Source organism: Canis aureus, chromosome 9, assembly GCF_053574225.1.
Source record: "Canis aureus isolate CA01 chromosome 9, VMU_Caureus_v.1.0, whole genome shotgun sequence".
In the NCBI taxonomy this organism is placed as follows: Eukaryota; Metazoa; Chordata; class Mammalia; order Carnivora; family Canidae; genus Canis; species Canis aureus.
The window spans coordinates 31,827,319-31,849,801 of NC_135619.1; the positions used below are offsets into that span (position 1 = coordinate 31,827,319).

The 22,483-nt window shown below is 41.7% G+C and overlaps 1 protein-coding gene across 1 annotated transcript; it reads left to right on the forward strand.

Moving 5' to 3' along the window:
* Positions 1-1,810: 1,810 nt before the first annotated feature.
* On the forward strand, positions 1,811-12,139 carry PTGDR (prostaglandin D2 receptor). Its single transcript, XM_077909294.1, has 2 exons — positions 1,811-2,693; positions 10,195-12,139. The coding sequence occupies exons 1-2, from the start codon at positions 1,857-1,859 to the stop codon at positions 10,432-10,434; spliced, it is 1,077 nt and encodes a 358-aa protein (XP_077765420.1). The 5' UTR covers positions 1,811-1,856; the 3' UTR covers positions 10,435-12,139.
* The last annotated feature ends 10,344 nt before the right edge of the window (positions 12,140-22,483 follow it).

Sequence of the window (22,483 nt, forward strand, 5' to 3'; positions counted from 1 at the left end):
GTCTTTGGTTTTCAGAGCCTGTTCCTTCTTCCACTTGATCAACTCAAGTCGGACTATTCTAAACCCATCATGGGTCATTAAGGGCTGGAGGTGGGGATGAGTGGGAGAAGGTGGAAGACAAGGGAACTCACCCCATGGAATACCTTCTATTAACTGAGTCAACAGATGTGAAAGGATTTGAAAGTGCCTAGCGTGTATAAGGGCCTATAAATGTTAGCTGTTACAATTACTGTTGTTATTATTACTCTCTGCCAACACTTGGGTTTTTTCAACTTGACAGCAACTTTGGGAGGTCAGCATAAATCCCATATCCTATCTGCACAGAGATTTACCTAGATTGAGTAAACTAATTCAGGGCCACAGCCATCCAATTCCAGAGTTATCCAATTCCAAAGCTTAGATTCTTCATCTCTATCCCATGGCCTGAATTTCTGGCCACGCTTTCAATCTGGAGGCAGATTCTCTGGCTTTCACATGGAAAGCTCAAGAGTCTTGCACTCTGTCGGAGTCTATCCATCAAAACAAGCACTGTTCCTAAGTATAGGCTTCTGGAAGCCAAGCATAATCTACTTGCTTGTGTAATATGGTCCCAATAATCCCACTCAAATTTCACACTCAAAGCCAGTTGCTCTTCTCTCTTGTCAAGTGTTACAGAAAGAAATCACACTTATCACCATGAACTCCCTTGCCCCTATGATGCAGGCAAGTCAAAGACCAGAAGGGAACAAATGTTTTCTAGTAGTCACAAACCAGAGTGAGAAAGCTCTAAACCAAGTCTACTGTTTTCTGGTTTCCAAATCCATGCTAAAAACTGCAGTTAAATTTCAGCTACCAAAACAGCCTTCCTTAAGACAGGTGAGAATCCTGACAGCGGCATTGTACTGAGCACATCCTCGCGGGTCTGCACTTTACAAACGTCCTCTCTATACCTCAAGAGCCAAGCAGGCTGGCTAGATGTTAACTCCTTGAGAAGTTAAGCAAGGCCCTCAGGGTCACAAAAGCAGTGCGTGGCAGGCAGAAGACTCAGGACTCGAACCCTGGGCTAGACGATAACAGCATTAGTGCTCTTACCCATACCCCTACCCAGGGCCAACATCTCTTCTTGGTTTTGCCTGGAGCCACTTCCCTGAAATCTAACCAACCTCTCCAGAGGAGAGGGCACGGAAGCGACACAAGGTAGGGTTCCAGGACCACTTCCACCGCTTACTGGCAGTTACCTTGGGCAAACAGAACTTAACCACGCAAGGCCTCCTGTTCCTCGCCTCTACAATCGAGGTCATGGTTCAGCCTGCACGGACCAGGAAGACAATGCGCGCCAAGGCTTGAGTAGGATGCGAGTGCGGGTTACCTTGACCCTTCCTCAGCGCACTGATTCAAAAGCCAGTAGTGTTTCCCAGCCTGCCCTCCGTGCTTGTGTCCCAGCTCCGCCGCCACCGCGTCCCCACGCCCTTCTCCGCCCTAGCAGCCTCCAATCCAGCGGTTCTCTTGCCTCGTCCGTAGGAAGGATGGGCCCCGGGCGCTCAGCCTCTGGCTACTTTTCTCTCTTTCCGCCTCGGGGCACTAGGGCTCGGCTCTCCTCTGGGCGCCGCGGCGGGGCGGGGATCTTTGGGCGGCTGTCGGGGGCCCCGCACAGCCAGCGCGGGGTGCGCGAGCGGCCCGCCCCGGGGGGCGGGGTGCGACCGAGGGTTTAGATAGGAGGCGCCCGCCGAGCGGAACACCCTGCAGCCCGCGCAGCTTCCTCGGCCGCGCGGCCTCCCGTCCCGAGCCGCGCGCGCAGCCGCCGGGGGTGCCCGCCCGCCGGCGCCGGGGCCCCTGGCCCTTCCGCAGCCCCGCGCCTGCCCTCCGAGCCGCCCGCCATGCGGCCGCCGCTCTACCGCTGCCACAACACCACCTCGGTGGAGAAGGGCAACTCGGCGACGATGGGCGCGGTGCTCTTCAGCGCAGGTCTCCTGGGCAACCTGCTGGCCCTGGGGCTGCTGGCGCGCTCCGGGCTGGGCTCGTGCCGGCCGCGCCCGCCGCCCTCGGTCTTCTGCGTGCTGGTGTGCGGCCTGACGGTCACAGACTTGCTGGGCAAGTCCCTCGTGAGCCCTTTCGTGCTGGCCGCCTACGCGCAGAACCGGAGCCTGTGGGGACTGGCGCCCGCGTCGGGCAGCTCGCTGTGCCAAGCCTTCGCCTTCTTCATGTCCTTCTTTGGGCTCGCCTCGACGCTGCAGCTCCTGGCCATGGCCCTGGAGTGCTGGCTGTCTTTGGGGCACCCCTTCTTCTACCGACGGCACATCACCCTGCGCCGCGGCGCGCTCGTGGCGCCCATCGTGGGCGCCTTCTGCCTGGTTTTCTGCGCGCTGCCCTTCGCGGGCTTCGGGAAGTTCGTGCAGTACTGTCCTGGCACCTGGTGCTTCATCCAGATGATGCACGAGGAGCGCTCGTGGTCGGTGCTGGGCTACTCAGCGCTCTACGCCAGCCTCATGGCGCTGCTGGTCCTCGCCATCGTGCTGTGCAACTTGAGCGCCATGCGCAACCTCTACGCCATGCACCGGCGGCTGCGGCAGCGCCCGCGCTCGGGCGCCCGGGACCGCGCGGAGCCGGGCGCGGACGAGAGGGACGCGGCGGCGCAGCCCCTGGAGGAGCTGGACCACCTGCTGCTGCTGGCCCTCATGACCGTGCTCTTCACTATGTGCTCCCTGCCTTTAATAGTGAGTCCCGGCGCAGGAGCGCGGCCCGCCGCGGGGGCGGGAGGCAAGGGTGGAGGCTGTTGCACGCCGCGCAGGAGGAGCTGCTCCCTGGGCCCCGAGCGTGTCTTGGCTTTCCCTCCAGAGCCCAGATCTGAGTTCCTTCCATAGCCCCGAGGACACAGAAGCGGGTTTGTTGAACCAGAACGGGGAAAGTCAGAGACAGGAAGGGAAAGACAGAGTCTGATCGCGTCTTCGTAGCCCCGCAGAAGCTCTCCGCTTAGCAGTACCCTCGCCCCTCTCCTTCCCTCTGGGAAGATCTCGGGCTTATTTTTGCGCCTCGGAATTTTGAAGAGCGCGATGTGATTCCTCCTTGGCAGTACGAGTTCTTCCCTTCCCGGGGGCTAGGCACTGTGTTTCAGTCCTTAGACCTGCCCATGATTTTAGTGGCACCGGATATAGGCAAATGTACCTGGGAGTTTTCCCGCAAAAGGTGTTAGCGTGGCCAAAGAATAAGGGGAGATGTAATCCTTCCAGAGTGATATGCCCAGATGAGAGAGAAAAGCTAGATTTTTTTTTTTTTAAACTACGTCAACTTTGAGGAGTGGTGGCTGCTGTTCCTGGTGCTGCCGCCACGGAGGATGGTGGCCATGGAGGTGGGAGGTTGTTTGGACAGGTAGGTGTGTGGGCACGGTTCAGCCAATGGTGTCGTTTTGATAGCCTGTCCTGACAGGCCTTGTGTCTGTCTCGGCAAGCGAAGTGACATGAAAGCCATTATCTCCGGTTTCAGTTGACTAACGGGGGTGGTGGTGGAGATTGAATTACTTCGTCGTTTTGATGGTATTTCCTCCTGGAGTCCCAGCCAACACTTCTGGGAGCGGCTGATGCGATGCTGAGAAGACTTGCCCCCAGCCCCAGGGTGCTTGTTCAACAGGAGCAAGATTTAAATAAATTTATTGCTAATTCAGTGCTTTTGAATGCTGAGACTTCTGTGAATAGGAATGTTAAGTTTCTTATGGCAACGTAGCAATTTTGGATGATACTTTCAAGATTGGATCAAGGTGAAATATAATGGGATTTTCCTTAAACGAAGGCTTTCATGTGTGGGAAAAGAGTTGTCTGTGGCATCATCATGCAGGGTTAAGGTCAGAATTCCCATAAATAAATAAATCTATATCTGTATGAATAGGTAAGATATAGACATAGATATGAAGCAGTGGTTCTCAAACTTTAACTTGCTCGGAATCACCAGTAGGACTTTGAAAAACACAGATGCCTGCCTCCTCTCCCGAGTTTCTGATTCAGATGTTTTTGAAGAATTCTTACTTTTAATAAGTTCCCAGGTGAGGTGAAAGCTGCTGGTAGGGATCCCATTTGGAGGACCACACTCTAAAGCAGAAGTTGGCACACCACAGCCCACACTCCAAATCCATCCTGCCTGCTGTTTTTGTACAGTGGGTGGAATTAAGAATAGTATTTACAAATGAACTGATTTTGCAATCTATTTGATGATAGTGAACAGGAACTCTAAACCCCAATTAATTCAAATACTATTCCAAGAAAAAAAAAAGGTTTTGATTTTTCTCCATAGTAGACATGAACTACTGCCCCCTCAAATACTTAATTATTATTACATTTTAAATTTCATGGATGAAAGTTGTGGAAATGTGTTTCTCTCTTGTTACAAAAGTACCTACCAAACACTCACCATTTGCCTCTTGAGCTATAAAACCTAAAACACTTATTGTTTGAGCTATAAACTTAAAACACTTATTGTTGGGCTCTTTACACAGAATGTTTGCAGACCTCTGCTTTTTTTTTTTTTGTATATTTTTTTTATTGGAGTTCGGTTTGCCAACATATAGTATAACACCCAGTGCTCATCCCGTCAAGTGCCCCTTTCAGTGCCCCTCACCCAGACCTCTGCTCTTAAGTAAATAGCCTTAATTACCTGTGCTGTGAAAAAGCAGACAGTAGCCAAATGCATGTATATCATGTCCTCAGTTGGAATGTCTTGGTAATAATAATGCAGAAAAGACAGAATAGAGTATAATGTGAGTATTGCATTTGGACATGTCTCTCAGGGGACTTGAATAACTTAGAGGGGATTGTGAGGATAGAAAGAAATAATGGATTTGAAAATGATTTTTTTAAAGATTTTTTCCCATTTATTCATGAGAAATACAGAGAGAGAGGCAGAGACACAGGCAGAGAGAAGCAGGCTCCTCGCAGGGAGCCCAGTGTGGAACTCGATCCTGGGACCAGGATCACACCCTGAGCCAAAGGCAGACACTCAACTGCTGAGCCACCCAGGCGTCCCTGAAAATGATTTTATTAAAAAAAAAAAAACTGTAATGTTCCAAAGATAAGCAATGCAGACAGCATTCTTCACAGGAACTATAACTTTCTAGAAAGGATAAGGGCTTTAGCATAATACATGGGTTTGAATTAGCCTTCATCACTTACTAGCTATGATAGTGGTTCAAGTATCTTTTCTAACATCAATTTTCTGATCTATAACAAGGATAACCATACTTGCCTGTAAGATAGTTGTGAAGATTTGAATGAATAAAAATAAAGCACCTAACCAGGTGTCTGGCCTCAAAAATTAGTACCATTATTATTAATTATGATTTCCATTTATTATTATTGCCTCCTGGACATAGAAAATTAACCAAGAAATATGATCTCCTCAGGAGATAGCATTATTTTCTTTTTTAAAGGGTTTTAATTTAAATTCCAGTTAGTTGGGCAGCCCCGGTGGCGCAGCGGTTTAGCGCCACCTGCAGCCCGGGGCGTGATCCTGGAGACCCGGGATGGAGTCCCACGTCGGGCTCCCTGCCTGGAGCCTGCTTCTCCCTCTGCCTGTGTCTCTGCCTCTCTCTCTCTGTCTCTATGAGTAAATAAATAAGATCTTAAAAAAAAAAAAAATTTAAATTCCAGTTAGTTAACATACAGTGTAGTATTAGTTCCTGGTGTACAATATAGTGATTCAGCAAACACTTCCAAATATCCTCAGTGGGCATTACTTTCTAATGCAGTGGTTTTCTAACATGTTTTGGTCTAAGGAGCCCTTTTCACTCTTAAAATTATTAAGGATGCAAAGAACTTTTATTTTTGTAGATTATAGCTATCAGTATTTATCATATTGAAATTTAAAATAAGAAAAAATTTAAGTATTATTGCAAAACAAGTTAACAAAACGTACTTTTGTTTTTGCAACAAAAGAGATGCATAGGTGTAAGGAAAACATTAGGCTTTCACAATGATTTAAGAATGAGAATAAAATTATAGAGATTATAGCAGGTAAAACAGAAAAAGAGCACAGAAGTGTTAAGAGCACAGAAGTATTGAAAACAGTCTCTGAAAATGTACATATGTGTATACCCCAAATCAACTACCTTAGAAAAGTCTAAAAACACAAGAATACACAGTATATATTCCATTAGCCATGGAAGTGATGATGTCATTACACATCAGGTATCTTTGATAAAACTTATGAGTAAAAAAGGCAAGTAATTTCTTTTTTATGAAAATAGTTTTGGGATCCCTGGGTGGCGCAGCGGTTTGGCGCCTGCCTTTGGCCTAGGGCGCGATCCTGGAGACCCGGGATCGAATCCCACGTCGGGCTCCCGGTGCATGGAGCCTGCTTCTCCCTCTGCCTGTGTCTCTGCCTCTCTCTCTCTCTCTGTGTGTGACTATCATAAATAAATAAAAATTAAAAAAAAAAGAAAAAAAAAGAAAATAGTTTTGACCCTGAAGACACACTCACAGAGAATTGAAAACCTCTACACTTTGAAAATCGCTTTTCTACGGAATGAGTCTAACGATTGGAAAGAGTAAAGCTATATATGAAGGGACAAAAGAACCTTAAAAAAAAAAACCCTACTCATAGCATGAATATTGTATTTCATTAAGCCAGTGAAAAGTATGTTGGGTTTGATTTTTTTAAATTAATTTTGCTATAATGCTGCATTAGAGCAAGATACTTAACCAAATTGAATTTTCAAATTTCCAACTTGAAAACTTTCTTGGGAAGAAAACACAGGGAATATCGAATGAGCTTTAGAAGCAGTTTGCGGCAATTCTCTAATGCATATAACATATTTTAATCAAAATTAATTTACCTGAGAGGCTTACAATGTATTGGAGGTAGGTAGAGAAGCAGGGACAGATGAGAAAGGAATCTAATGATAGATTAGATAGATCTAATAATAGCTGAGAGGTTTACAAGCCAGATAAGGATAAGTATGAACTTGTGTAATTGCATATATCAGAATCCATGGAGTCAGAGAAGTGATGAAGGACATCCTACAAATATTGAGATAACTCATGTATGTATTCATTCTGGTGGGCAAAAAAGAATGGGTAAGATGCTCCTTTCAAAGAAAGCTGGCAGATGTATGTAAGGGATGGTGGGCAAGACCTACACCCAGGAAAAAATGTTGAAAGTGGATTTAAAGGTCTAGAGCGGAGGATTTGGTCTAAGGTGTTGTGATGGATGAACATGATAGAAGGGGCTGTTGGAATCCAGAGAGCTCTCTCCTCACAGGGATGTCCAGCTATATAAGGCTCAGCAAATTGGCAATGGCAACATTGTCTTAATGGACTCCTAAATTGACTCCTAAATGGACTCCTTAATGGACTCCTCAACTCCAGTTGAGGGCGCTCTTCTCACATCAATTAGCTGTGTGAATTGAACGACTTTAAACATATGTGGTGTATAATCTGAGATTACTCTTTAATCCAATCATCTTTCATAGGAAAAGTTTATAAAGTGTGTTCTAGAGAGTTGTATTGAGCAACAGAGATCTTTTGAAAGTCTAAATTGTGTTCAAGTTGATAACTTTTTTCAGGATTTATAGACTATGTGTTTTCATTACTGTCATAAATGAATTAATTTCTGTCACATTTTTAGACTCGATCAGTAAAAAAATTAAAAAGCCAGGTGTAGAACAATACATTTCTAATATAAATCAAGTGACTGGAAAATACAAATAACCTAGTTATATGCAATAGAACTGACACGGATGAATACTGCATAGGAATAAAATGGTTTCAGTTATGTAGATGTCATTTAGTTACTCAGATCCTAACTAATCGAATACTCTGAAATAGTTGGAATTATATATCACTGTACTCCACTTTCAAGAGGAAGGAACAAACGTAAAAACAAACTTACATAAAGTATTTGCTTTTTAAATCAAATGTATAGCCTATTGTCAACCATTTATTGAATTCAGCATGTAGCTGGTACCTACAACATTCAAGACACTGTAATTCACTGTGAGGATATAAAATGAGAAAAATATCACATTTGCCTACACAAGCTGAGATACTGAGTGAGGGCTGGAGTGATTGGGGCCATGAGGGAGTTTAGAGGAGAAAAGGAGTCACTACTAATTGATAAAATAATAATACTACCAAATTTTTGAGTTCTTATGTGCTGGGAGCTGTCGTCAAGGTATAAACCATCGTATTCAAACTTCCTAACAGTGATGGAAGGAAAGTGGGTACAATTATCCCCATCATGCAGATGAGGAAATGGAATCATTTGCCCAATTTCACACAGCTAGTGAGAGGATTTCATCTGACCCCATAGTCAGACTCTAAAGCCAGTGGGCTTAACCACTACTGCCAAGAGACTTCCAGAAGGACTTTGTAACAGAGATAAACCCTGAAAGGAGCTAGGATTTGGACATGTAAAATCCAAAAGATTTTAAAGTGAAATGCTCAGTTTTGACATTTGTGAAATGGAGATAATGATCATCCTGCATAGGATTTTTGTGAGGGTGAAATGAAGTTTTTAAAATAAAATGCTTATTTACAGTACCTGGATATAGTTAAGTCCTACATGGGCATTAGCCATTAGTAGTACTAGTAGTAGTAATCAATTATGATAGGAGAGGGCGTTTAGATATGAATATATCTTCTTTTTCTTTAAGATTTTATTTATTTATTTATTTGAGAGAGAAAGAGCACGAGCAGGGGGAGGAGGAGAGGGAGAGGGAGAGAGACAAGCAGACTCCCCAGTGAGCTCACAGAGCTCCATGCAGGGCTCCATCCCAGGACCCTGGGATCATGACCTGTGCTGAAGTCAGATGCTTAACCGACTAAGCCATCTAAGGCATTCCATGAGTATCTTTTCTCCTTCTCCTTCTCCTCCTCCTCCTCCTCCTCCTTCTTCTTCTTCTTCTTCTTCTTCTTCTTCTTCTTCTTCTTCTTCTTCTTCTTCTTTTATTTGTTCATGAGAGACACACAGAGAGAGAGAGAGAGAGAGGCAGAGACATAGGCAGAGGGAGAAGCAGGCTCCACGTAGGGAGCCTGATGTGGGATTCAATCCCAAGACTCCAGGATCACACCCTACGCCAAAGGTAGACTCTTAACCACTGAGCCACCCAGGTGTCCCATGAGTATCTCTTCTTAAGTGGGGTAGATGGCAATGTCCGAGCCCAATGAAATGCTCTATAGAAAAGAGAGTAAAAGGTAAGGAAACAATTATGAGAAAACACATTTCATGTTCCTTGATTGCCCCCAAATGGGTCTGGTCTGGGCAGTTTTTCATGTCCCCCTCCACAAACGTGGAGCTTATATACTTTCTGTCCCATTAGAGTCCATTTTGTCCCATTATGGATTTAGAATCTCGATAGGCATGGGGAATGGAGTGGCTGGCCTCCAACAGAGTGGGAGCTGACTGGAGTGCTGGCAGAAGCGTTGGCCATCGTGGCTTAGTGACCGGAAAAGCCACGGGAGAGGGCAGTTTGCAGGACTCCACAGACACCGCAGGAAAGATCAAGACAATAGGGGAATCAGGCCCAAGTAAGTAGGCTTCTATTTCTGTGTGTGTGTGTGTGTGTGTGTGTGTGTGTGTGTGTTCTAGTCTGAAAAGAGGATGTCAACTACAGAAAGGTAACCATCTATTCTGAGAATAAGTAATTCACTCAAGTTAGCAGGTCCTTTTGTAAGTCTCCTTCGATCTTCTCACTGGAGTATTTCCTGTCTCCTCACGTTGATTAAAAGTTTCTGTTTCATTGTTGTCTCCATACATGTGACATTTCACAAGTAAGGCTTCTCTCTGGGCTAATCAGAGGACGGGAAGCAGGCAGAAGAAAGAAAGAACTGAAGAAAAGAAAATCTCTGCATTTATGAAAATGTGGTGACCCTGTCTGTAAAAGACTGGGTGGACTGGATCTGCCCCACCTCAGCTCTTCCTCTGTGTGGCAGGGACCTGGAAACCCCAGGCCTGCAGCCTCACAGCAGGCAGAACGGCCTCCAGGGACTGAGCCCGGGGCTCCCCGGGGTGCCTCCCTTCCACACAGCCCTCAGGTCAGCCCTGCACCTGCTAGGCTCCTGCCTCACCCGGTAGCTGCAGTGGCCGTTGCTGCTTACACATTTGCCAAAAACGAATATTCCAAGCGGAGTCTTTATGTTCTACGAAATTAATGTTTCTAAAGTGAGGTAAGTGCATTTATCTCTACCATCAACCTTTCAATATCATAATGGGATTTTTTTTTTCTTTAAACAGTATCGTGCTTACTATGGAGCATTTAAAACTGTCCATGAGAAAGATGGAAACACTGAAGAAGTGGAAGACCTCCGAGCCTTGCGTTTTCTATCTGTAATCTCCATTGTGGATCCTTGGATTTTCATAATTTTCAGAACACCAGTATTTCGGATGTTTTTCCACAAGATTTTCATAAGGCCTCTTATGTACAGAAACTGGCCGAGCAATTCGTGCCGAACGAACATGGAGTCCAGTCTGTAACAGTGTTTTACCATCTAGTCTCTGGTAAACTGAGGAATACGAATACGTTATACTTTGTGTCAAAGAACCATGATTTAAAAAAAAAAAAAAGAAACAACTTAAAATTTAAAAGTTATCTCCTATAACAAAGCATCTAAATGTATTTTCAAAACTATTTGATAGCTGGTAACATCTTTAACAATGTGTGGTCACTCTATATTCATGAGCCCGTTCAGTAGATGTTTTCATTTCGAGTTGTCAACAGCAACTACAATTTCACATATTGTAACCAATGTTAAAAGTCTTAAAGCAATGATACTTTTTGTTCCAACATTTGTGCTTGGTGTCCCTAAATTTTAGAGAGGCCTAGAGACCTCTAGGTCTTTATTCAGATCCAACAGAAACACCACTGTTTACAGTTATGCGAGGTGTATTCTTAAAATTTCCTACCCTATTCATTTCTAGTGAAACTTGATTTATTTTGTAGCATAATAGCCTGAATTATAGATGCTCCACAGAGAAGTGAGGTGGGAAATATAGCCAGGTCAGGGTTTGGTGAGACCTTCCCCAGCCACCCTTTGGAGGAGGCCCATGTAGGGAGGCAATCCATAAATAAGCAGATGCAAGGCAAGGTGTGAGTATGGCCCACAACCCAGAGAAGAAAAATTAGTCTTTATCTTTTGAAGTCTAGTTTCTTGTGTGTTAGGGTAGGAATCAAAATTTGGGAGTGGGTTACAAAATGTTTCGATTTTTGGAAACTTCATTTTATAGGTTTATCATATTGATGGATTCTTTGCAGGAGAAGTTCATGGTTCTTTTGAAAAACAGTGATGTATGACTTATCAGAGCGTCATGTTTACCGCATTTTTCTGTGTGAAGCAGCAGGGCATTCAGCACAGAGCAAAGTCCACCCAGGACTCAGTCAGCCTTAATTGAGGATGGTAGCAACAACCTCAATGACTACCTGTTAACAGCCATATTCAGCTTTTTGTGGAAACATAATAAGTAAGATTATGTTGAGGTTCCTGAGAGCTATGCTTTCAAAACCAGAGCAGGATGTGGCTCAGATGTAGCACAACTGAGCACTTTAATTGTACATTTAAATGTTTACAGAGGTTAGCAACACTATGACCAAAAGGGGAAAGTGGGGAAAACACAACTGCAGCTAATAAACCAAACAAGAAACTCTAAACCCAGCTTGTAGGTAAGAACGTTCACCTTTGGTAAAAGAACACACGGGAATGTTAGAGAGGTTTCAGCCCGTCTGAGATCTCCTTGTACTCCAGCACACTCAAAGACTCTGAGCTGGAGAGCTGGCTACATTTGAATAGTCCCAGGACCTCCATTCAACCATCCCTTCCAGAGACAAGAATATTTGTCGTATTTCCATCTTAGCAGCAACCCCATTTTCAACCTCTGATTTATCTCACAGATGTATTAACCTAGATAGATATGTGTGTGTGTGTGTTTTTGTGTGGTATAGCAAAACTGTGAAATGGCCAAATTAGGAATATACAAGTTGTAATTTTAGAGTATAACATGACAAAAATGGATTTGTTTTCAAGTGTAACGTTCATTTGTGTATTTAATGTGTAAATATAATACGTGTTCTATTGTCAGAGGAAGTACTTCTTTTTTTGTGTTTTCCTTTTGGAAAATATGTATGATAATTGTCGAGCCAATTTGATAAGTTCTCAGATGAATCAATAAAAATAATTTTATAGTATTGGCAGAGAAAATTTCTTTAAATGAAAGAAAACTGTTTAGCTTTCTTTTTTGAATAAACAGTTGCCAATAGTATTTCATTTTCTAGGGTTTATTTAATAGTATGAATTTTTATATGCTCTTCTATTCAAATTTATATTACTCTAAACAAGTTTGCGTAGCTTTGTCTAAGGACTTAGTAATCCTTTCTGTTTAATACAAAATGTAAATATACCATCCTGATGAAATCCATATTAATTTAGAAGTCAACTCTTCAATGATCTTTTATTTGTTTTCCATTTATTCATTAGATCATTAAATAAGGCTTCATTGACTCATACCTTTTGTCAGGTAATTGGTTAGGTGCTGAGGAAAAGAATACATAAGACTCAACCCTGGCCCATGAGTTTCTCATTGTTGAGTGGGGAAGACAGATTCATAAGCAGTTATAAAAGAGTACAGAAGTCCCAGTCCAATTAGAAGAGGAGGTCTGAACTAGGGGTTGTTTGTAGGACCGTCAGGAGAACTTAACAGTGACAAGATGCTTAAGTCAACTATTGAAAATGAGTAGGAAGTTTGGCTAAAAGACCCCAAGAGATAACTTATAAAAGAAAAACTACATATGGTTAATAATTAGAAAATTTTTCAGCCTAATCAAAAAAATGCACAATTAAAGTCAAATTATCAAGTTTAAAACCCCCGAAATGTATAAATCTCAATAGTAACCCTGGGTGGCTCAGTGGTTGAACGACTGCCTTTGGCTCAGGGTGTGATCCTGGGTCCTGGAATTGAGTCCCGCATCCGGCTCCCCACAGGAAGTCTGCTTCTCCCTCTGCCTATGTCTCTGCCTATCTGTGTCTCTCATGAATAAATAAATAAAATCTTAAAAAAAGAGAGAAACATGACTGATGAGTTTATAAATTTGACCACCTTTTCTTGATAGCAACCCAACAATGCATATCAAGAATCTAAAAGTGTTCTTTTTTACCATCCCAGTAATCCCACTCTAGAATCCTCTAGAATACTCAGAGGGGCTGTCTCAGTTATGTACTAAGCTCTTCCTTGTAGCATTATTTATAATAGGAAAAAATGAAAAAAAAAAAACATCCAAAGACCAGAACAAGGGTTAAACAAACTCTTCAGATACATTATACGGTTGATCTTTAATAAAACAACACAGGTTTGAACTGTGCAGATCCACTGATTTGTGGATTTCTTTTCAACAAATATATTGGAAAAAAATTTTGGAGATTTGCAACAATTTGGTTTTGGAAAAAGACAAACTAGTATTAACTAGAAATACAAAAACAAATTAAGAAAAAGCTATTATTGTAAGAATATAGTATATAACATACAAAATATGTGTTCATTGACTGCTTATGTTATTTGTAAGGCTTCCAGTCAACAGTATGCTATTTGTAGTTAAGTTTTGGGGGAGTCAAAGGTTATATGAAAGTTTTTGACTGTTAGGGGTGTAGTTGGGGTCCCTGACCTCCTTGTGTTCAAGGATCGATCGTATGCACACAGATGAACATGAGAATTATGTAGCCATTAAAAAAGTTTTTTTCAAATAATTTGTAAAAATTGAGAAGGAAATTTACAATGTAATATTAGGTGAAAAAAAGCATGAGGGCAACCCAGGTGGCTCAGTGGTTTAGCACCACCTTCGGCCCAGGGCCTGATCCTGGAGACCTGCGATCGAGTCCCACATTGGGCTCCCTACATGGAGCCTGCTTCTCCCTCTGCCTGTGTCTTTTCTCTCTCTCTCTCTCTTTCTCTCTCTCTCTCTCTCTCTCTCAAATAAATAAATAAGATCTTAAAAAGAAAAAAAGCATGATACAAACTTTTAAGGTATGATCCATAAATATATATGCATAGAAAATACCTTGAAAAAGTGAATCAAAGAATCAGAAGTGTGAACCACAGTTAACCTTTTCATATGGACTTTCCCCCCTAATTCTTTGCATTTTCCAAGTTTTAAAGTAAGTCCATGGGGATGCCTGTGTGGCTCAGCAGTTGATCATCTGCCTTCGGCTCAGGTCCTGATCCTGGGTCTAGGGATCGAGTCCCACATCAGGATCCCTGCAAGGAACCTGCTTCTCCCTCTGTGTCTCTGCTTCTCTCTGTGTGTCTCTCATGAATAAATAAATAAAAGCTTTAAAAAAATAGTCCATGTTTCTTTCACATAAAATGGTCTTTTTAAAAGAATGACTAGAAATTGACCAAAAAAACATAGGGAGAAAGGCATGAACGAAAAGCTTTCTAGTCTAAAGGAATAGTAGTGCAAAGCCATACAGGAATAAAGGAGTGTGGCATGTTCAGGCTTCATTAGTAGCTCCATTTGACAGAAGCCTGGAAATTGTGAGCAAAGGTGACAAAAAATCTGAAAAGAGAAGCAGGTTTCATATCATATGGAATGTTGGGTGCAATGGTGGAAGGTCAGAGACTTTGAAGCAAGTATGCACACAGAATGGAATTTGAGGAAGGTCATGCTGGTGGCATGAGCTGTGGATGGGACAGGTGGGGCACCAGATGGGAGTGTGTGTGCTGAGGTCCTGTGCAGGTGTGCAGTCCATACACTAGACCAGGGTGCTGGCTAACTGAGTTGGATTGAAATACAGCCCAACCCTGCTCACCTGGCTGTGGGCTGCATCAGCTCAGAGGAATGGGCCGCCTTTTATGATCTTTCTACTTGGAGGGGCATGAAGATGCCATACGGATACCGTCAGAGGGCCTTGCTACAAGGGAGGGAGAGAAGTAAGGAGGAGCTGAACACAAGCAGTGAGGAGGGAGACATGAATCACAGCTTTTTAGTAGGCAGAACTGACAGGAAGGATTCCAACTGATGATTTAGCTATGTCTCTTGTTTTTCTTTAAGTTGCATTTTTTGGCCATTTTCTGCTTCTTAGTTTCAATACACTCAAGAACAGTTAGGAAAGGGGAAAATTCTAAACAAAAAAGTACCCCCCCTTTTTTGTTACATCCCCACTTCTCTGGACAGAAGATTGCAGCTATTGATTCCAGTGAAGTCTCTGAATTACCTGTGGCTTTTAATTACATACTACACACCCAAGTTAATAAAAAGCTATTAGTACTGTTAATTTAGTTCCAATAATCTGTCAAAGGCTGCCTAGACCAAGTATTCTTGAACCTTTAGCAGAGAGGAGGAATCCCACAAACAATAAGCACTTGGATGACCCCAGATACTCACTAGCCACACAGCCAGCTTGTCCATTTAACTGGAGATCCCTATATTCCAGGCCAGTGCTTTAAAAAAAAAAAAAAAAAAGATTTATTTATTTATTCATGACAGACACAGAGAGAGAGAGAGAGGCAGAGACACAGGCAGAGGGAGAAGCAGGCTCCATGCCGGGACCCCGATGCAAGACTCGATGCCGGGACTCCAGGATCGCGCCCTGGGCCAAAGTCAGGCGCTAAACCGCTGAGCCGGAGAGCCACCCGGGGATCCCCAGGCCAGTGCTTCTTAAAGCAAGGTCCTGGAGCAGCAGTGTCAGCAACCCCTAGAACTTGTGCAGCCACACCTCAGATTTCCTGAATCAGAGTCTCTTGGAATGAGCCCAGCAAACTGCTATAACATACCCTCCAGGTGATCAAGTTTGAGAACCACTGCTCCATGCAAAAGGAAAAGGAAAAAAAAAAAAAAGATAAAATATGTAATAGACATAATGTTTCTCTGATCTCCGACTGTCAGATCTTTTCACTTGTAGGTAATCAAATAACTCCCAATAGCATTTTTTTTTTTAAGGATTTTATTTATTCGAGAGAAAGAGAGCAGGGGGAGGAGCAGAGAAACAAGCAGAGCCCAAGGTGGGGCTCAATCCCAGAACCCTGAGATCATGACCTGAGCCAAAGGCAAAGTTTTAACCAACAGAGCGACCCAGGCACCCCTCCCAGTAGCATTTTTACCTGTATTTTTTTTTTACTTAAATTCAATTTGTCAATTTGTCAATCCAATGCTAATCACATCACGTGCCATCCATAATGCCTCTAATTTTTTTTAAAGATTTTTATTTATTTATTCATGAGAGATATAAGGAGAGAGGCAGAGACCTAGGAAGAGGGAGAAGTGGGCTCCCTGCAGGGAGCCGGATGCAGGACTTGATCCCAGGACCCCAGGGTCACACCCTGAGTCAAAGGCAGTCACTCAGGGATCCTTGGGTGGCGCAGCAGTTTGGCGCCTGCCTTTGGCCCAGGGCGCGATCCTGGAGACCCGGGATCGAATCCCACATCGGGCTTCCGGTGCATGGAGCCTGCTTCTCCCTCTGCCTATGTCTCTGCCTCTCTCTTTCTCTCTCTGTGACTATCATAAATAAATAAAAATTTAAAAAAAAAAAAAAAAGGCAGTCACTCAACCACTGAGCCACCCAGGTGCCCTGCCTGTAATGTTCTTAAGGCACTTACAGCATTTGCATATAGGTGGCCATCACTGACCCTTTCACATATTCGCTACCAATGGCACGATGAGCCTTTGGCCCAAAGAGGTAGAGGTGTTCCCTCAGATGTGCTACTTCTTAGCCTCCTGCAGATACACCTGGGGTCCAAGACCCACAGTTGTTCTGTTGTGAAAGAAAACCAACCATAAGGCATTCATTCATAGAAATATCAGAGATTATATGTAAAGATGAGCTTTCATGTGGGATTTAATAATAGTTCTTAGCTCTCTATATAGAATAGAAAGCTCCAATAAAATATGTAAAGCTATCTTTAAACTTATAATTTGACCTTTGTGAATATTTTAAAAAATACATAATTCATTTCATCTTCCTTTCCAGGCTTTTAAAGATGTGGGGACTAGAGATTTACTTGTTTTTCTCTTTTTTCCCCTAATAACTAACATGTACTATAGAAGGTTTAAAAATATGTATTAAAAAGTGCTCCCTCCCATGATTTCCTAAAAACAGTAAATTCAGTGAGAGCCTGCTGTAAATTGGTCAAAAATCCCAGTATCTGAGAGGAATGTGCTCATTGCAGCATATAAGATTTTTCTCCTAGGCTATCCAAAGGTGAAAATAATAAATGCAGGAGAAAATATTTTTGCTCTATATTTTCCTGCTGTCACATGTTGTGGAAATTAACATGTGCTTCAGTTTTATCCAGGAAATGTAAGCTTTAATAAACAAAACCAACAATGTAGGAGTTTATTAGGCAGTTTTAAGACTGTTAAAACAATTTTGCCTTACTGAAGTAGAGTGTTTCATGCCTGGCTCTTAATAGGTCTCATGAGTGGGCTAGAATTGCCTGTCTGGCTATTCCCAATACTGCCTGCAGGTGGAGCAAAGCTGAGCTCACAGCTAACAGGCGGTGTTACAGTTAGAGCTTGTTCTCCCTGCCTTTCCACAACTAATTTATTAAAACAAATCAGCAGGTCTTACCTGAGATTAGCTAGGTGAAGATTCAGTCTTCCATACAGTTTTTAAAACTGCATGTACTTGGGAGCCAGTCCAGTCTTAAAAATATTTTCAGTGAAATTGTTCAGAATCCATCATGCTCTTGTTATGGAGTGTATGGAATCAAATATAGGGAGAATAGGCAATGAACTTGATTTTTTTCTTTTTGTTACTTAATTGCTAAAACCAATGAGGATGAAGCACAGTCAAGTCAAACCTGATAAGAAAGTATATTTTAAGTCACCTTAGAGAGCCCTTCTAGTGATTTTTTAATTCATAGAAAGTGCTTAGAATTCTGTTGGAAACCCAGGATAAATTAGAAGTTAAAAATAATACAATGTAGTGCAGATGTTACCAAATGCTGCAGTATAGGGCATTTTAAAATTTTATTTATTTTTTAATTTAAACAACTAATTAGCATATAATATATTCTTAGTTTCAAAGGTAGAATTCAGTGATTCATCAGTCTTATATAATACCCAGTGCTCATTTAGAATAGGGCGTATATTTAAACACGTCAAATCCCAGCTAAAACATAACTGATGTTTAAGATTAGTCTAGTAGTGCATTGTATTGGCTCTGGGCAAACAGTGAAGTTGGTAGTTTGCCAACCTCAATTTTGTATAAAATAGGATATGGAAACAGTAAGTGCCATGCAACATAATTCATAATGAATTTAATTTCCCCCAATTTAAAACCAATCCAGAGTATTTCACAATAAGGTTAAAAAGACAAAGTGCAATCAATGATTTACTGATTATAATTGGCACGTCCAAAATAAAATGACCCCCAAAAATCTAAAATGGGACCAAAAATCTAAAATGGGACCAAAGATCTCCTTAAAATATGAATAAAAGTAATATCAGGCAAAGTAGAATTTAAGACAGTAAACATTTTAAGTGGTTAAGTGGTTAAAAAGTCAGTTTGGGTCTATAAGGCACAACCAGTAGTGAATTCCTTACTTACAGCATGGATTATTTTGACAAAATAATATGTCAATAAAAATATGAAAAAACCCACTATTGGCATGGATGATTTTCATGCTCCTCTCCCCATCAATCAAAGGTAGATCAAATAGACAAAAAAGATATTTTTCTAGATATATTTATATTTATGGTGCCATGTAACTCAAAACTTGGATTTGTATTCAGTAGGAAGAGTATATTTAGGGTAGTCTGTTCTTAAGCATAGACTATGATATAAACTTACAGTTAGTTCACTTTTGCAGTCTTAAAGTCACCTAAAGAAAGATATGATTTGGTTCTCCAGAGCAGCTCAAACAAACTTAGTGTCAACAAGAAGCTTCTGTTGCTGCAGAAGATACATGCCACATATAAATTAGTGTTGGGGGCAGAGAAAATGAACAGTGTTTCAAACAGGAGCCCCATACTCAAAATCCTAAGGAACAGAATCTCTGGCTGTTAAATATTAGCTTGTGATCTAATTGCTTTGTGCCTGCAAAATTCTGTATACTGTGATCTAGGATGTGCATCAGTCAGGATTTTGTTCGTTTAATAATGTTTAGCGATTCTCCAAGCAACAATGGACAAACTAGCTGGTGATTTATATCATTGTAGTGGGCAGCTTCTCATAGAGCTGCCAATGATCCCCGTCTTGGTGTTCATGCTCTTGTGTAATCTTTTCCCTCAAGTATGACCTGGACCTAGAAACTTACTTCTAATGAATAGAATACAGCAAAAAACATCAGAGATGTAAACATCTGGATTAGGTAAATAAAGAAGATTGGCTTCTGCCTTGCTTGCTTGCTCTAATGGAAACCAGCTGCCATGCCATGAGAGGCTCACAAGGCAAAAAACTGAGGGACGTCACTCAGCCAACAGCCAGCAAAGAGGTAACACCTCCGGTTCAACTAGCCCACAAGGAAATCCTGCAACCATATGAGCAGTCTTGGAAGTAGAGCCTTTGGAGTCCAGTCTTGAGGTAGTTGTTGTCCCAGCCAATGCCTGTGGTCTTTGTGAGAGACCCAGAGGACCCAGCGATGCCATGCCCAGACTCCTAACCCACAGAAACCATGGGAGAAAGTGTTTTTTTCAAGCTGCTAAATTTGGGGGTAAATTTTTCAGCAATCATAGATAATTAATACAATCATTACTATTAAACTGATGGATATACCAATGACATAAAAATCCATAGCATTGGAGACATCTGGCTGGCTCTGTCAGTAGAGCATGTGACTCTTGATCTCAGGGTTGTGAGTGTGAGCCCCATGTTGGATGCAGAGATTACTTAAAAATAAAATCTTTTAAAAAATCCATAGCATATTTTATTGATAAATATGATACATGAAATTGTTACAAGCCTTGATATATTAGGCTATGAGGAAAATCTGAACAAATGTAATAAGGCAGGAATTAAACAGTTCACCTTCTCTGATACGTTTTTATTGAGCTTGAAACAAAAAAAAACTCTTCAGTTGGAAATTTTTCTTCTTTGTGTGTATATTATACATGCTAAATGGTGCATCAACATGCACATAAATAAACAAATTAAATAATGATTATAAAGCGAATATCCATGGAGACATGATGCAGTTCAAGAAATAGAACATTACCAGCACACTGTGTTCCTTTCCTGATCACAGCTCCAGAGGTAAACACTATTCTGACTTTTGGGGTGACCATGTTTTGGCTTTTCTTTATTTTCCCACCTATATATGTATCATGATACATGTACCCTTTTGTGTCTTTCCTTCTAGCTTAGCAATATGTCTCAGGTCAAATTCCTCACATGCAAAGACAGGCCAGGGATTCAGGTGTACTTGATTCAGGTGTATGCGAAGCTCTTGCTATCAGGAGAAAGTGATGAAGGAAGCAGGACAGGGACAGGAGCTAAGCAAGGATGAGATTTCTGCTTCAGCCGGGTAGCCAGCAGAGCTCTGGAGCATGGAAAGCACCACAGTGTTGGTCCCACTGAGATACTTGTGACAGCATGTCATAAAAAGTCTTTGGCCAGTGTGTACCGGGGGTACCTTTTTGGCCAAGGGCAATTGTCCAGACAAGGGGCCATCTGCAAGCTATTAGCAACCAAGGCAGGAGCTGAGGGATAGAGCAGTGGCCTGGGAAAAGGGATCTGGACAGCATCCACTTTATACTCTGTTTGAGATTCAGCCTTGCTGTACGTGTAGCTACAATTCACACATTTTTTATTGACAAATAGCATTCTACTGTATGACTATCATATGCCGTCAGTGTACATTTGCGTTGTTTCCAGACTTACCTATTACAAAGAGTGCTGCTTTGACTATTCTTATCATGTATTGTGTTGGATGTATTATGTTGGTACATACCTAGGAATGAGATGGAGGCGTTACAGAGTATGTGCATCTTTGATTTTACTATATTATAAAAATGGTTTTCTAATTTACACCACACAGCAGCAGCATTTGGTAGTTTCCATTGCTCTACTTGTATTTTTGGACTTTGTAGGTGTTAGCCATTCTGCTAAGTTTGTAATGGTATCTCATTAAGGTTTTAATGTATTTTCCTTCTTGATAATAATGATGTTGCACACATTTTCATACATTTATTGGCTCTTTGGAAGTTCTCTTTTTATAAAGTTTTTGTTCAAGTCTTTTGCCTAGATTTTTCATAAAATGTCTTCTCTTATTGATTTGATGGTGTCTAACCTACTGTTACTTTGTCAGTTCTATGTGTTGCAAAAATCTTCTTCCATTCTGTAAACCCTCCTTTCAGTCTCTCTGGGTGGCTTTTTAATGAGTAGAGGTTTTCATTTTATTCAAATCTAGTTTATTAAGCTTTTATTTAATGATTAAGGTTTTTTGTGTCTTATTTGAGAATTTTTTTCTTAACCTAGAATCATGAGATATTTTTTATATTATTCTATAAAAGCTTTATAGTTTTATCTTACTTTTGGATTTGTGGTTTGTTTTTTAGGAGGGGAAGATGGAGAGGTATAGAGAGAATCTTAAGCTCACTCCACATCCAGCAGAGAGCCCTACCTGGGGCTGGATCTCACAACTGTGAGATCATGACCTGAGCCAAAATCCCAAGTTGGATGCTTAACCAACTGAGCCACCCAGGCACCCTTTTACTTTTGGGTTTTAATCCAGCTATAATTTATTTTGAATGTGGTGTGATGTAGATAACTAATTTTGTATTTTTACCATATAAATAACTAGTTGTCTCCAACTGAACTTTTTTTACTGAAATGTTCTTTATTTCCCCATTGATATTAAACATCATCTCAATCATATAGCAAGTTTCTAGATTTGTATGTCCATTTCTAGTCTCTCGGTACTTACTATTCTACTGATCTGTTGCCTTTGGTCCTGTATAAATAGAATGACACAGTATATACATGGCACTTTTCACTGAACATTACGTTTATGAAATCCATCCATGCTATCCAGATAGTTGTTTTTGTTCTCATCATTGAAGTGTATAATATTCGACAGTATGAATTTATATAATAGATTAATTCATTCTGTTGTAGGTGGACATTTGAGTTATTTCTAACTGGGCTATTACAAATGGTAATAAACATTCTGGTACACATCTTTGGGGAGCGCATGCATGCATTTCTACTGATATAACTGTGAAGTAATCGCTAGGTCAAAAGGTTTTGTCCTTAGTAAATACTGCCAAGCAGCCTTCCAAAATGAATTGTATCTATTTATACTTCTACTGCAGTATTTGAAAGTTCTAGTCAGGGTGGCCCTGGTGGCGCAGCGGTTTAGCGCCGCCTGCAGCCTGGGGTGTGATCCTGGAGACCTGGGATCGAGTCCCACATCAGGCTTGTTGCATGGAGCCTGCTTCTCCCTCTGCCTGTGTCTCTGCCTCTCTCTCTCCGTGTGTCTCTATAAATTAAAAAAAAAATCTTAAAAAAAAATAAATAATGAAAGTTCTAGTCAATTCACATGCTCATCAGTACTTCAAATTGTCTATTTCACTTTAGCCATTCTAAGACTATACAGTGGT

What these genes read in the sequence shown, in the direction of transcription:
- PTGDR (XM_077909294.1), top strand. Translation starts at nt 1,857, where the DNA reads ATGCGGCCGCCGCTCTACCGCTGCCACAACACCACCTCGGTGGAGAAG. An exon ending in TGTGCTCCCTGCCTTTAATA is followed by an intron (nt 2,694 to 10,194) that starts GTGAGTCCCGGC and finishes TTCTTTAAACAG; the next exon opens with TATCGTGCTTACTATGGAGC.